Raw genomic sequence first — 15,426 nt, forward strand, 5'->3', positions numbered from 1 at the left:
TAGTGCGTTAGTCAACCCAAATGGCATCACAAGAAATTCAAAATGACCATACCTTGTCCTGAAAGTAGTTTTTGGCACATCACTGTCCCTAATTTTAAGTTGATGATATCCAGAACGCAAATCAATCTTTGAAAATACTGCAGCACCTCGAAGCTGTTCGAACAGGTCATCAATACGTGGTAAAGGATATTTATTGCAAATTGTCACCTTGTTCAATTGTCTGTAAACTATGTACAGTCGCATGGTGCCATCCTTCTTTTTCACAAACAAAACTGGTGCTTTCCACGGAGATATACTAGGCCTGATGAAACCCTTGTCTGCCAACTCTTGCAATTGAACCTTTAGCTCTTTCAATTCTGCTGGTCCCATTCTATAGGGTACCCGTGAAATAGGTGCAGTTCCTGGAATCAGATCTATAGTGAACTCCATATCTCTATCTGATGGTAAGCCTGGTAATTCTTCTGGAAATACATCAGGAAAGTCTTTGACCACTGGGATATCTTCAAGTTTTAGTTTGCTAACATCTGTATCAATTACATGAGCCAAATATGCATGGCAGCCCTTGTTGAGTAATCTTCTAGCGTCAATCGCAGATATCACACAAGACGGTAAAATTCTACGTTGTCCATTGAATATAATTTCAGGCTGTCCTGGTTGTCTAAACACAACCTCCTTTCGAAAACAATCAACTGAAGCTCGATTTGTTGCCAGAAAGTCCATACCCAAGATAACATCGAAATCATGTATGTCAAGAGGTATTAAATTTGCCTTCAGCTCATTCTCCTTTACCTTAATCCCACAATCTCGATATATATTGTTTGCTAATAGTGATTCTCCTAGTGGTGTATTCACTACCAAATAACTGTCTAAAAGTTCTGGCTTTTGATTCGCATATAAGGCAAATGCAAATGATATAAAAGAATGTGTAGATCCAGGATCAATCAAAATACGAGCATTTCTATCAAAAATAGACAACATACCCATGATAACATCTGGTGACTCCTCTGCCGCCTGCTGAGTCATATCAAAAACCTTGCCCTGGGCCTTCGATCATCCTGCCTACCTTTTTTGATTTTGTACCAGTACCGCTTGCGATATTAGATAGGGCCACACTACTTGTACCTGCTCTATTAGCTGAATCATCTCTCTGAGTCTGATTCTGTCTTATACTACCAGCACTCTGCTGAGGAAACATCCTCTGTACCATGCTACCCTCTTGGAATACAACTGGGTAATTCCTTTTCAGATGTCCTTCTTGGCCACAGCGATAGCAAACACCAACTCCCTTGAATTTTAAACACTCTCCAGGATGAGATTTTCCACATAATTGGCAAGAAGAAAATCTGGTACTAGTAGAACTCTCTCCCTGTCTCGGAGTAAATGATCTCTGGAAAGAACCCTGAGTATAACTATGACTGGCCAATGGCTGCTGTACAGTACTGGGACTAAATCTAGGACCCTGACTTCCTCGGAGTCAAGATTTGAATTGACCTGAACTAGACACAACAGGTCGAAATCCTCTATTGTCCCTCCGTGGTGATCTATAGCTAGAAGCACTTGCCATTTTCTGACTACCGCTTGCTTGAACATTGTTTGTTCTCTACCACTTGACCTATCAGAAATGCTCTTTTCTACTTTCAAAGCTGATTCCACTAATTTGCCAAATTCATTCCAGCCTGCAGCTGTTACTACTGACCTGATTTCTGCCCTTAACCTATTTTCAAATCGTCTACATTTATCAATTTCATTGCTTACCAAAACTTGGGCATATTTTGAAAGTTCAATAAATTTCACCTAATATTCTGTAATAGTCATCTGGCCTTGTATTAGTTTCAGAAATTCCTCCTACTTTGCATCTTTATAGGACCGAGGTAATAGGCATCGTAAAAGATACGACGAAAATCTGTCCAAGTAACGATGGAAGGGTCTAGTATGTGCTCCGTACCGACTATCACCAATCATACGCACCTTCCTCTAATAAGAAGGTGGCAAGACATAACTTCCGATCGTCTGAGCAACCTATAACGTCAAATACCCTCTCTATCTTTGTCATCCATGCCTGCACAATTGCAGGATCGACTGTGCCAGTGAACACTTTAGCCCCTAACTTTGTAGCCCTTTCAATACTAAAATCTCTGTCAATATTACGCATAGCAGATGCAACGGCAATAGCAATTCTTTCAACAGCAATAGGATCAGTTCCAATCACATTTCCTTGTCCCTGTTGTTCAGGAGGCTGGTGAACTGATTCATCTACTCTCTCGGGCTCTCTCAGTTCATCTCTATCAGGAGCAATTTGAGACTGGGGCACCATATCTTGAAGCCTTCGAGTTTTGCCACCACGAGGCATGACTCACCTACAATTATGCATGATATGCTAAACATCAGAATGTATGCATGTATAATGCAAACCCATGAACTCCAACGCATGCTCTCATACCAAACTGACACACCCTGCCCCGTGTAATACCACTAGATCCGGACGTGGCATGCGCCGATGATAGATACCAACTAAAAGTCGGACCCACCATCAAGGCTACTACAAATACAATTTATCACTTTTTATACATCACTTTTCTAACAAAATTTCGGCATTATCTCCCCTATAAACAGGACTAACCAACCTGTGATCAATTTCACACAAATCCCAAACTATAGCACAGCACAATAAAGATAAGCCAAAATCTCCACTTTTACGAAGAAATACAATGAAATATACATATGGATATATAATACATAGTGAGCCCCATAACTATCTACTAGTGATGCAAAATCACATCTAGACATGAACATGCGTCCCAAAACATTGACTACATGTTCTATGAAGTGAGTCATACTAACAAACTCTGTCGTGTGGCTCTGACTCCAAATTAAGGCTCAACTCCAAAAGATGCCCAGATTCTCAACTGCTTCCTGATAAGGAAAAACGTGGAAAAACATATGAGTTGATAGCTCAGTGAGTGGAGAAGTTCAAAATAAATATACTTTTTCATTTATACATTTTTATTGAAAATCAAATTCATACCATTTGATAATTCACAAACTACCATCATGTAATTATAGCCAAAAAGTGAAATATTCACATAAAGTCATAAAAATATCATCTTAAAATCATGATATAACATCAGCTGATAACCATGCTATAATCTCATCACATCAAACGTGCTGAAAAATCCACCAAAAATGTACCCTCTGACTGAAATATGTAATTCACCTCTCGGACTAAGAACTTTTGCCACGGGCCTTTGACCCCCTCCGTGAATGAAAGTCGATCTCAAAGACCTCTCATGATCAATTCTAGAACACGGTCAATGCCCATCTGTGAACTATATGCATACGATCAAGACCAATGTCAGGTCAAGACCCTCCGTGTAGGATAGAACACGGCCAATACCCCTCTGTGAACTAGAAGAAGTATATAATCATGGGTACTTTTCTGGCCGATCTCAATATTGCATGTCTCACATACCAAACAAATCTCAATATCACATGTCTCATATACCAAGTCACAAATGTACAATAAATAATCCTTAAAATTCCACATGTATTATAATAAAAGAGATTTTCATGTTAATCATGTAATTCGAACACATAATTGCATATAATTGTACATACTTTAACAATATACTTAATTTATAAATATTTTAAAAATATTTATATTTTTCCACTCACAGAATTATGTACATCAAAATCAACATGATTGGTACGCTGTCCCGATATTCGTATTGCCACCTGAAAAATATGATAACATTTTTTAAATCAACAATTAACTAATTTCAATAATTTCAATAATTAAATAGGCGATATTCAAACATAATTATTTCACGTTTAGGCGATTTCTAAAGTCTCTTTAATTACTAAAATTAAACTTTCTTTCATTTTACTCAATTTCATACTTTATTACACTTAACCCCTTCAATAAAATTAAATTTAACCTAACAATCTAACAACTATAAAATCAAACATAACTTAACAATAAATAACTTTTTACTTACCTTTCAAAATTGAGAAATTCAAACATAATAGGATAGAGTACTTAATTCCTAATACATTGCCAAAATTTCCCCCTTTTTTCCTTCTTTTTCTTCCTCTTTTCCTTTTTTTTCCTCTTTTTCCTTTCTCTTTTTCTCTCTTCTTTTTCTCTTTCTCTGCACCGTTTTTTATTTTCTATGTGTTGTGTGTGTTATGTTATTAATTTGGTTTGGGTGGAATTGGATTGATATCAATCCAATTCCACCACCTCAATTTACTATATATTTTTTTTTGACTTTTTTTTTAATTTTTTTAAATGTAATGTATTACAAGTCATTTCTTGAGGGATTCCTTTTGTACCACTAAAGCAGTGATAGAACCACTAGTGAAAGTCCATTTATGGTTTTGTGATTCCATTTTGTGAGATCTTCATACTTGGGTAGGTTTTGGAGGTTTTTGAGGATTGAGGATGACACACCCCGCCCCTTGTAACACTACTGGTTCTAGACGTGTCATGCGTTGATGATGAATATCAACTAAAAGTCGGACCCACCATCAAGGCTATTACAAGTACAATATATCACTTTTATACATCATTTTTCTAATAGAATTTCGACATTATCTCCCCTGTAAACAGGACTAACAACTTGTGATCAATTACACACAAATCTCAAACTATAACACAACACAATAGAGATAAGCCGAAATCTCAATTTTTACCAAGAAATAACATGAAATATACATGTAGATACAAAATACTTAGTGAGCCCCCTGACCATTTACAGGTGATGTAAAATCACATCTAGATATGAACACGTGTCTCAAAATACTGACTACATACTCTATGAAGTGAGTCATACAAACAAACTCTGTCGTGTGGCTCTGACTCCAAACGATGCCCAGATACTCAACTGCTATTTGATAAGGAAAAAGTGAGAAAATATATGAGTTGATAGCTCAGTGAGTGAAGAAATTCAAAATAAATATACTTTTTCATTTATACATTTATTGAAAATCAAATTCATATCATTTGATAATTTACAAGCTACCATCATGTAATTATAGCCAAAAAGTGAAATATTCACATAAGGTCATAAAAATATTATCTTAAAATCATGATATGAATATCAGATGATAATCATGCTATAATCTCATCACATCAAAAGTGCTGAAAAATCCACCAAAAATGTACCCTTTAACTGAAATATGTAATACACTCCTCGAGCTAAGAACTTTCACCACGGGCCTTTGACCCCGTCCGTGAACGAAAACTAATCTCAAAGACCTCTGGTAATCAATTCTAAAATACGGCCAAGACCCCTATATGAACTACATGTACACGATTAAGACCAATGTCAGGTCAAGACCCCTCCGCGTAGGATAGAACACGACCAAAGCCCCTCTATGAACTAGAAGAAGTATATAATTATAGGTATTTTTCTAGCCAATCTCAATATTACATGTCTCACATACCAAACAAATCTCAATATCACATGTCCTACATACCAAGTCACAAATGTGCCATAAATAATCTTTGAGATTCACATGTATCATAATAAAAGAGATTTCTGTAATAATCATAAAATCAAACACATAATTACACATACTTTACTAATGTACTTAATTTATAAATACTTTAAAAATATTTATAATTTTTAACTCACAGAACTATATAAGCCAAAATCAACTCGGTTTGTAAACTGTCCCAATATCCGTATCGTTGCCTGAAATATAATATAGGGGGTGTTTGAATCACATTATTTTGATAATAATGCATTTTTGAATAATTGATGGGAAATGTGTAGTTAAAAAATAAGAAAAAGTTTTTGATCTGCGTGTAATATTATTTTATTGAAAAATGTGTGGTTAAAATTATATCAAATCACTGTTCAAGAATATATTTTTTTGGAATAATATGGCTCAAACAGGCCCATAATTTTTAAATCAACAATTAGCTATTTTAAGTAATTTCAATAATTAAATAGGCGATATCCAAACTTAATTATTTCACGTTTAGGGGATTTCTAAAATCTCTTTAATCACTAAAACTAACTTTTCTTTCGTTTTACTCAATTTCATAGTTTATTATACTTAACCCTTCTAATAAAATTGAATTTAATCAAACAATCTAACATTTATAAAATTAAACATAACTTAACAATAAATAACTTTTTACTTACCTTTCAAAATTGAGGAATTCAAGCCTAATAGTATAGAGCACTTAATTCCTAACACGTTAGCGAATTTTTTCTATTTTTTTTCCTTTCTTCTTCCTCTTTTTTTTCCCTTTTTCTTTCCTCTTTTCTCTACCTTTTCTCTCCCTGCTCTCATTTTCTTTCTATGTGTTAGTGTGTGTTTTTATGTGATTATGGGTTGGAATTGTGTGTATATATATTCAAATGGGAAGTGATGGGTTTTAGGCATAGGTGGATTGATATAAATCAATCCACCGCCTGCCCCTTTTTTATTTTTTTATTTATGGTATTACAGAGGAATTTGTGGTTTTGTACTTGGCGTAAATGGACTTTGATTAAGAAGGCTATAGTGCAGTGAGTGTCCACAGACTCGAGCTCAAAGGGAATTTTGTCTGATTGATAGTGAAACATAGGGAAACAAATTTTTGCGTTAATATTTGGATGCGTTGAGTTGGATTTACATGTTTCTAATTATTGATCGTAGTTTATTTCTCAAACGTGAAACATTAAGCCTAAGGGCCTGCTTGGGTGTTCTGGATCACCGACTATGGTTCTCTCTCTCTCTCTCCCCCTTGCTAAAGTATCAATTTTGGATTTTTATGAGTGTGGCACTTTGAAAGCTTGAGCATCCTAAAGTGCTGAAACCATCCCTTCTTTGATTACAATACACATTCACTAAGAATCTTCTAATTTCACCAAGCAAAACTCAAAAAGAGAAACCAACAGGAGTAAGAGAACTACAATCTAAGAGAGAAAAATCAAAAAATTGCATATTTAATTAGTCTTCTGGGACACTTCAACCCTCCATCAAACTCTCTATCAGTGCCACATGTATGACCCACTTTTACCCTCCACTATCCAAAATGTGTTTTAGTCCATGTTTGATAGGGATTAAAAATTTTCACATTTTCTTTTTGATAACTCATCTGTATATAAACTATTATGTAACTCTATATGTACAAGTAGCATTATTCTTCTTTATAACAGTGGTGACTTCTTTATAAAATGGATATACAAAATAGTGAATCTGTTGGATGGGTTTACTAATTTGGATTGGCTAAGACTTTTAAGAGGACAACACTAATAGGAAGAAGAAAGTGAAAAAATGAAACTTGTATTTCTCAAATTCAAGACTTTACACACTTTTTGGCTTGTTACAAAATGGAGGGCACTACTCCTTTATATAGTGTTTACAAGAAGATTCTAGTCCACATATTTTCTAGAGACACCTAGACCACACATTAAGATATTTTCCTAGAATTCTCTAGATATTCTTTACATATCTTACTTAGATATTTATATAGATTTTTCTAGATAATGTTTCTAGAAATGTTAGGCATGTTGGGCCTTTTAATTGATTTGGGCCTATAAGCAAAATCCTTAAGCCCATATTATTTAGTCCAAAAATCAAGTTTACCACTCAACATCCCCCCTTAAACTTGATTTTGCTACTCCAAGTAGAGTTCTTAACTTGCGGAACACATCATGCTTGAGTGGCTTAGTGAGAATGTCAACGATATACTCCTGGGAGGTTACATATTTCAGCTGCACTTCTTTCTTTGCAATGCTTTCTCGTATGAAGTGATATCTTGTATTAATGTGCTTGTTTCTATCATGGAATACTGGGTTTTCTGCCAATGCCAATGCCGATTTGTTATCAACATGGATTTCGATTGGCTCTTCTTGTGATACTCCAAGCGTCTTCAACAAGTTTCTAAGCCAAATCGCATGGCAGACACTTGATGTAGCTGCAACATATTCAGCTTCATATGTAGATGGTGCTACAATCGATTGCTTCTTTGAGCTCCAAGTGAAAGCTGTGTCGCCCAAGTAAAACACATACCCAGTCATACTCTTTCTATCATCATTATCTCCGCCCCAATCGCTGTCACTATATCCAACAAGTTTGAACTCATTAGCTGATGAATAGACTAAGCCATAATCAAGCGTACCTTTGATGTAGCGAAGAATTGTCTTTGCAGTTTTCATACGGGTCATGGTAGGTGTCTCCATATAGCGACTGATGAGCCCAACTCCGAAAAGGATATCTGGTCTTGTGCACGTCAAGTATCTTAGACTTCCATCAAGACTCTTAAAAAGTGTTGGATTTACTTTTTTACCTTCATCATTCTTCGACAACTTGATTTCGCATTCGACGGGGGTGTATACAGGCTTACAGTCCTCCATATTGAATTTCTTTAGAATTTCTTTCGCATATCCTTCTTGTGAGATGAAAATGTAGTCCTCCATTTGCTTTACCTCTATCCCAAGATAGTAGGCCATGAGGCCGATATCCGTCATCTCAAATTCTTGAGCCATGACCTTCTTAAACTCAGTGATTATACTTTGATTATTTTCTGTGAATATAAGATCATCTACATACAAACAAACAAGCAAAATATCTCCTTTCTCATTTACTTTTGTATAAAGGGCATACTCGTGAGGGCATTTTGTAAAGTCATTTTCTAGAAAATACTTGTCAATTCTACTATTCCATGCCCTTGAAGCCTGTTTCAACCCATATAAAGCCTTTTTTAATTTCAAGACTTTACCTTCATGTCCTTTTATTTTATAGCCCATTGGTTGCTCCACATAGACTTCTTCTTCGAGATAGCCATTTAGGAATGTCGATTTCACGTCCATTTGGAATATCTTCCACTTATGTTGCGCTGCAAAAGAGATAATTAATCTTATGATTTCTAAACGAGCAACAGGAGCAAATACCTTTTCATAATCGATTCCCGACCGTTGGTTGTAGCCTTTAGCAAGCAATCTTGCTTTGTATCTTTCGACTTCTCCTTTAGCGTTCTTCTTTGTCTTGTACACCTACTTAACTCCGATTGTTCTCTTTCCTTTGGGAAGAGTTGTCAGCTCCCATGTGTCATTTTTCTCAATAGCCTTAATCTCTTCGTCCATGGCATCTCTCCATCTTTTATTTTGCGCCGCTTCTTCATACCCTATTGGTTCACAATCGACAAAAAGACAAAAAAGTGTGAGATCATTTTGATTTTCTGTTACCTTATATAGCTCTTGTAGGCTCCTCATCCATGGTGTCCTTTCGCTTTAACTTTCTCCTTGTGAAGATGATGGAGAAGTATATCCATGAGTAGGTGATAGAAGTGGACTGATAATCTCTTGCTGCTCTCCATTTTCTTGTTCTTCTTTATCAAAGAATGGTAAGAAGTCACAGTCTTCTTCTTGGACACCCCAATCCCAAGCTCCTTCTTCATCAAACTCGACATCTCTACTTATGGTGATCTTCTTATTGCTTGGATTATACAACTTGTAGCCTTTAGAGCGAGAGTCATAGCCGATGAAGACATACCTTTCACTTTTGTCATCTAACTTGGATTGTTTTTGATCTGGTACATGAGCATATGCAATGCTCCCAAATACTCGTAAGTGAAAGATGCTGGGCTTTCTTCCACTCCATGCTTCTTGTGGTGTCTTATTCCACACACTTCTAGAAGGTGATCGGTTAGACAGATACACGGCGCAATTAACAGCTTCAGCACAAAGTTCTTTGGGCAATATCTTACTTTTGAACATGCAGCAGGCCATGTTAAGAATGGATCTGTTCTTTCTTTCGGCTACTCATTTTGTTGTGGAGAGTATGGAACTGTCAATGGGCGACGAATTCCATTCTCCTCACAATATTTCTCAAACTTTTTGGAGGTAAACTCTCCTCCTCTATCCGATCTCAAGGCGTCTATACTATATCCGCTTTCTTTTTCAACAAGAGCTTTAAACTTCTTAAAAGTTTCAAAAACTTCCAATTTTTGTTTGAGAAAATAGACACAAGTCTTTCTACTAAAATCATCAATAAAAAGAACAAAATAATTGCTCTTACCGAGAGAGATTGGATTAATTGGCCCACAAACATCGGAGTGTATAAGTTCTAGCGACTTCTTAGCTCTTGTAGGTGCTTCTTTTGAAAAACTTTTTCTCGAATGCTTTCCAAGTAAGCATCCTTCACATAATTAATCCGCATGATTTATTGGAGGCAAACCTTTCACCATTTTCTTCTTACTCAACAACTTTAAGCCATCTCAAGTGCCAAAGCCAAGATGAATCTTTAAAACAAGCTTTTAAGCATTTAGCGACATTATTTTGAATGTTTAACGCAAACATTCTATTTCTTGTCATAGGGACTTTGGCAATCAAATTTTCTCTTTGATCTCTTATTGAAAGACTATGATCTTTCAAATGAATATCATAGCCCTTCTCTAAGAGTTATCCCAAACTTAAAATGTTATTCTTCATATTGGGCACATAATAAACATTTGAGATAAATTGATGTGTACCATTTTTCAAGCGGATCAAGATTTTACCTTTTCCTTTCACTGGGATCTTGGATTCATCTCCAAAGGTAATGTTTCAACTTACTAATTCATCAAACTCCACAAACATGTTCTTTCTTCCACACGTATGGTTGCTTGCTCCTGTATCCAAATACCAAGTATTCTTTTCTCTGCTCTCTTCACCTTTGTAAGCTAACAGTAGTGCAGGATCTACTTCACTTTCCCGACAAGCGTAGTTGGCTTTCTCCTCAACTTGGTTAGTAATATTTCTACATTTTGAAGCATAATGATCAAGTTTTTGACAATTGTAACATTTAATTTGAGATTTGTCATACCTTGGTCCTTCATTTTGCCTCGTACCTTTTCCTCTTCCGTGACCTCTGGTAGAAAATGAACTTAGTCTTCTTTCCTCCTTGTAGAATTCAATTCTTCCCCAATCTTGGCCTCGTCCTCTTTCTCTTTGGCTTCTTCTACTATTGAACTTTCCTTTACCCTCGTTCAAAGTGAGCTTTGTTTGAAGAGCTTGCTCTAATGGCTCTTCTTTCACCTTCTTCCTTAGTCTTTCCTCATGGGCTTGTAAGATCTCATGAGTTGATCGACATTCATACTATCTAGCTCTTTAGATTCCTCAATGGCTACAACTATGTAGTCAAATTTAGAATCTAAAGACCTAAATATCTTCTCAATTACTTGAGTGTCGTTCAACTTTTCTCCATTCCTTTTTAATTGATTCACAATAGCTAATACTCTAGAAAAGTAATCAGAAATTGATTCCGATTCTTTCATATGTAAAGCTTCAAACTCACCTCGAAGTGTTTGAAGTCGAACATTTTTCACCTTCTCAACTCCTTTGTGGGAGTTTTGCAAGATCTCTCATACTTCCTTACTCATAGTAGCACAAGCTACTTTCTTGAACATGCCTTCATCTAAGGCTTGATAGATGAGGGTGAGCGCCTTCTTGTCCTTCTTCCTTGCATCCTTCAAACTATCACTTTGTACTTGGGATAGAGCAACCTCATCTTGTGGCTCCGTGTAATCTTTCTCTACGATTTCCCATGCATCTTGCGACCCGAGTAATGCTTTCATCCTTATGCTCCAATTGTCGTAGTTATCCTTCTTGAGTTAGGGGACGTGAAAAGGAATCATCCCACTTGTCATTTTTCACAAGAACCTTAGGGCTCTGATACCAATTTATTGGAGGAAAGATGGGTTTACTAACTTGGATTGGCTAAGGCTTTTAAGAGGACAACACTAATAGAAAGAAGGAAGTGAAAAAAGGAAACTTGTATTTCTCAAATTCAAGATTTTACACGCTTTTTGGCTTGTTACAAAATAGAGGGCACTACCCCTTTATATAGTGTTTACAAGAAGATTATAGTCCACATATTTTCTAGAGACACCTAGACCACACATCAAGATATTTTCCTAGAATTATCTAGATATTCTTTACATATCTTATTTAGATATTTATATATATTTTTCTAGATAATGCTCTAGAAATGCTAGGCATGTTGGGCCTTTTAATTGATTTGGGCCTGTAAGCAAAATCCTTAAACCCATATTATTTAGTCCAAAAATCAAGTTTACTACTCAACAGAATCGTGCCACAGTAACATAATTTTTGACATAATGCCACATGATATCATGTAACTTTTTCATCAAATCATATCTTGCTAATATTGATTCTGGCAGTATCTGTTATTCCTCTTTTTCCTCTCTGGTATTCAAAATGCGCGTAGAAAGTTTTAAATAGTTATTATATGCAAATATTTTGAAGTCTAAAAGAAAAATAAAAATTTCTTTTAATGGCTCTAGAAAACACTACAACTACAATCAAAGAACATGTCCGGATTAACACCAGATTGCTCTATGGTTACACAATCTTATCTGAACCGGGGGAATATAACCAAGAAATTGAACAAATGCAATGAGAAAAAGAAAAAGAAAAAGCCTGCCGCCAATTTGGAGAAATACAAAATTCTATTTAATCCTCTTATTGGTCTATTAGCAGAGGGGAAGATCCGCTGGCGGTGGCTCTAACGTTTGCAATTCTCCCACTCCATTTTCCACCAAGAAAGCCGTTGCCAAACCCCAGGTAATATGAACATCCAAGTGACAGTGCATTAACCATACTCCTGTTTAAAACATCAATTTAACAAATATGAGAAATGACATTAAGAAAATGAATTTCCAAAGGATTATTTATGTTAGTTCTCACCTGGATTATCTGCGACAAATCTAATCACGGTCCATCCACCAACAGGTACACTAGCTGTATTTCTTAGCGGTGGATCAATGAGATTGAATTTGGCTGTATCTCTATTTGGATTGAAATTTCCAAATCCTTCTGCAAGGATATAGAAGTCATATCCATGAAGGTGAATTGGATGGTTCTCAGCTGTGAAGATACTTGTTCCCTGCAACACTATTTGTACTCTTGATCCATATTTCAATTTGTAAACCCTAGTTCCCCGAGCGGGTTGCCGTAGCAACCTGCTTACGTTACCAGTATAATCGAATTTTCGAGGTGGATTTGGGGGTAAATCACTTGTGAATACTCCAGGAATACGCTGTTGATGTGCCTGCAGCAGCGAAAATTTCGATGGAAGCACAAATGAGACATTGTTCATGCTAGCAGCGAATCGAGTCCCGTTTGGGCCTTGACAATTTCTACGGCTGGCACCACGGGGGCAATTTTTGAGTCCTAAACCAACTGTAATGAAGAGATTCTCATCAATTTCTGTAGGTACATCGACTTTTCTTGGGCTTCTTAAGCTTTTTGTGAAGGCAGTTGCGGTGGCAGTGTCATTAAATGTAGGGAGAGAAGGCATAACTGGCTTGGTCGATGTGCATTTAGCTAGGCAAGGGGCAGTCTCGTATTCAAGAATGGCTGTGGTGGTAGTATTATCGAATGGTGCACCTTGAGCACTAGCGTAGGCACGTGCTGCAATGTAGTACTTGGCTGTTGGCTGATCGGCAGTGATCAGGACATCGGTAGTCTGGCCGGGTCCGAGCATGAGAACTGAGGTGGTGAAGGGTTTGAGATAAGAAGCATCAGCACCAACAACCGTAAGCTTGTGGTTGGCTATTTTAAAAAAGAGTTGTTGATTGAGTGCAGAATTAATGATTCGGAGGAGATTTGTTTCACCAGAATTCACCGGAACTATGATTGTATCTGCATCAGAATATAGTGTCAGACATTCTAGTCAATTTGTGATTGTCTTTAGTACAAAAGTGACTAATTAGGAAGAGAAGATATTTAATTTTAGGATTTGTAATAGGAGAATAAATGTAAAAACAGACCTTTTTTGGAGCAGTTGTAAAGATCACCGGGTTGACCATTGATAATGTAAGCATTGGAAACATTTGGAGCAGCTCCTGTTCTTGTAGCTTGCCTCACAACATCAATGGGGTTTGCATCCCACCACTCACCTGATAGCCATCCCAACCAGTGTCAACCCAAATTTCGAAAGTAATAAATATATATGTACTGATCACTTAAGCCGTGCTTTCATTATGACCTCGACTTGTTGGTGTAGGCACCAATCTCAAGTAATAAGATATTTAACATACCAAGAAGAAGAGGGGTTTCGCGCTTTGGCTTGGGGAAGGGATAGGAATCTCCCGGTCGTGGCCGAATAATCAAGGCTCCATAGACGGTGGCTCTAAGCCATGAGCTATGGGCATGCCACCAAAGTGTGCCTTCTTGTCCTTGAATTGTAAATCTGTAAGTATAAGTGTTTCCTGGTCTTATTGGACATTGAGTCACAAATTCTGGTCCATCAGCCCATGCAGTTCTCATTTGTCGCACCCCATGCCTATATATATTGGTCAAACAAAAATGCACAATGGATTATTATTTATTGTTCTACCAAGCTTAAATTGTTGAAAAAAGAGACATGTTCAATGTTGAAATAAGATGTCTTGCATAAGCAATTTTTGCAAAACCTTTCTCGCACTTCTGATATTATGTTAACTGCGTGTATTATTGAAAAGTTTAAACTTTTAGAGAATGAATATTCTTCATGTTTTTATATAAATCACTATGGGTGGGATATATGCTTTATTAATGAATAATATAAACTTACCAGTGAATGGTGACATTGTATCGAGCTTTGTTGGTGACTTTGACAACTAGAGTATCACCATTGTTCACTTCCAACGTTGGTCCCGGATACATTCCATTCACCGTAATAGTGTTGTGGGTTTTGCACAGCCTCTTCACTGGTGTAGCTTGAATCTGTAGTTTCACAATATATTGAACACATTAATAAGTAATAATTTCAATGTAATTCGGGTCGAGAAAAATACGAAGAAGAAAAAAAGATTGAAAAGAGATTCGGAGCAAACATGAACAAAGATAAAATATGGATAAGTGAGTCAAAAACATACAACAAAATCATGGTTATGAGTTTTTGCATTTGTTCTTGGCATTGAGCTTGCAAAGTGCAAAAATATGCCTAAAAACAAGAAAGTGCATAAGGGATTGACAATATTTCTGAAGGAATCCATTTCTCTTTAGAATGTGATGTAAATGGAAATGGATGCTTGTCTGTGGAAAAATAAGACAGAGAGGAAACCCTTATATACAAGAGATTTAGAGAGAGAGAGAGAGTGGTTGTTCTTTATTAGGTTTAGGGGAAAACTTAGTTCAACACTAAATGAGTTGGTGCACCCACTGGCCTATCAATGAAGTACTGAACTATTTTGATTTACACTTGCTTGCAACTCTTCTTTCTGATGTGGGAGGTGCTGAACTATTAGATACTCTATATCTTTCTGAAAAACTCGCCTACCGTATTATAATAATTACCTCCTTTGTTATAATTTAGATATATACATTTCAGACAATATTGAAACTTTTAGTTAGAAGTAGTTTTAGTTTAAAGATAACCATACTTTAGTGTGAAAAAAAAAAAAATATTAGCCATCTCCATGCTTATTTGAATCTGATTTTG

The 15,426-nt window shown here is 36.3% G+C and overlaps 1 protein-coding gene across 1 annotated transcript; it reads right to left on the reverse strand.

Moving 5' to 3' along the window:
• Positions 1-12,253: 12,253 nt before the first annotated feature.
• On the reverse strand, positions 12,254-15,008 carry LOC111405056 (laccase-12-like). The gene is made up of 6 exons (XM_023033744.1): positions 14,861-15,008; positions 14,557-14,708; positions 14,042-14,286; positions 13,772-13,900; positions 12,687-13,643; positions 12,254-12,603 (listed from the first exon to the last, which is right to left on the reverse strand). Exons 1-6 carry the CDS (start codon positions 14,978-14,980, stop codon positions 12,473-12,475), a joined length of 1,734 nt encoding a protein of 577 aa, XP_022889512.1. The 5' UTR covers positions 14,981-15,008; the 3' UTR covers positions 12,254-12,472.
• Positions 15,009-15,426: the final 418 nt, after the last annotated feature.

Source organism: Olea europaea, chromosome 12 (genome assembly GCF_002742605.1).
Source record: "Olea europaea var. sylvestris chromosome 12, O_europaea_v1, whole genome shotgun sequence".
In the NCBI taxonomy this organism is placed as follows: domain Eukaryota; kingdom Viridiplantae; phylum Streptophyta; class Magnoliopsida; order Lamiales; family Oleaceae; genus Olea; species Olea europaea.

Bases quoted from the DNA above. Each gene is read 5' to 3' on its own strand.
- LOC111405056 (XM_023033744.1), bottom strand. From the start codon at position 14,980: ATGGATTCCTTCAGAAATATTGTCAATCCCTTATGCACTTTCTTGTTT. The intron at 13,901-14,041 runs GTATGTTAAATA...GATGGCTATCAG, and splicing joins CGAAACCCCTCTTCTTCTTG to GTGAGTGGTGGGATGCAAAC. The intron at 13,644-13,771 runs GTCTGTTTTTAC...ATTCTGATGCAG, and splicing joins TTACAACTGCTCCAAAAAAG to ATACAATCATAGTTCCGGTG.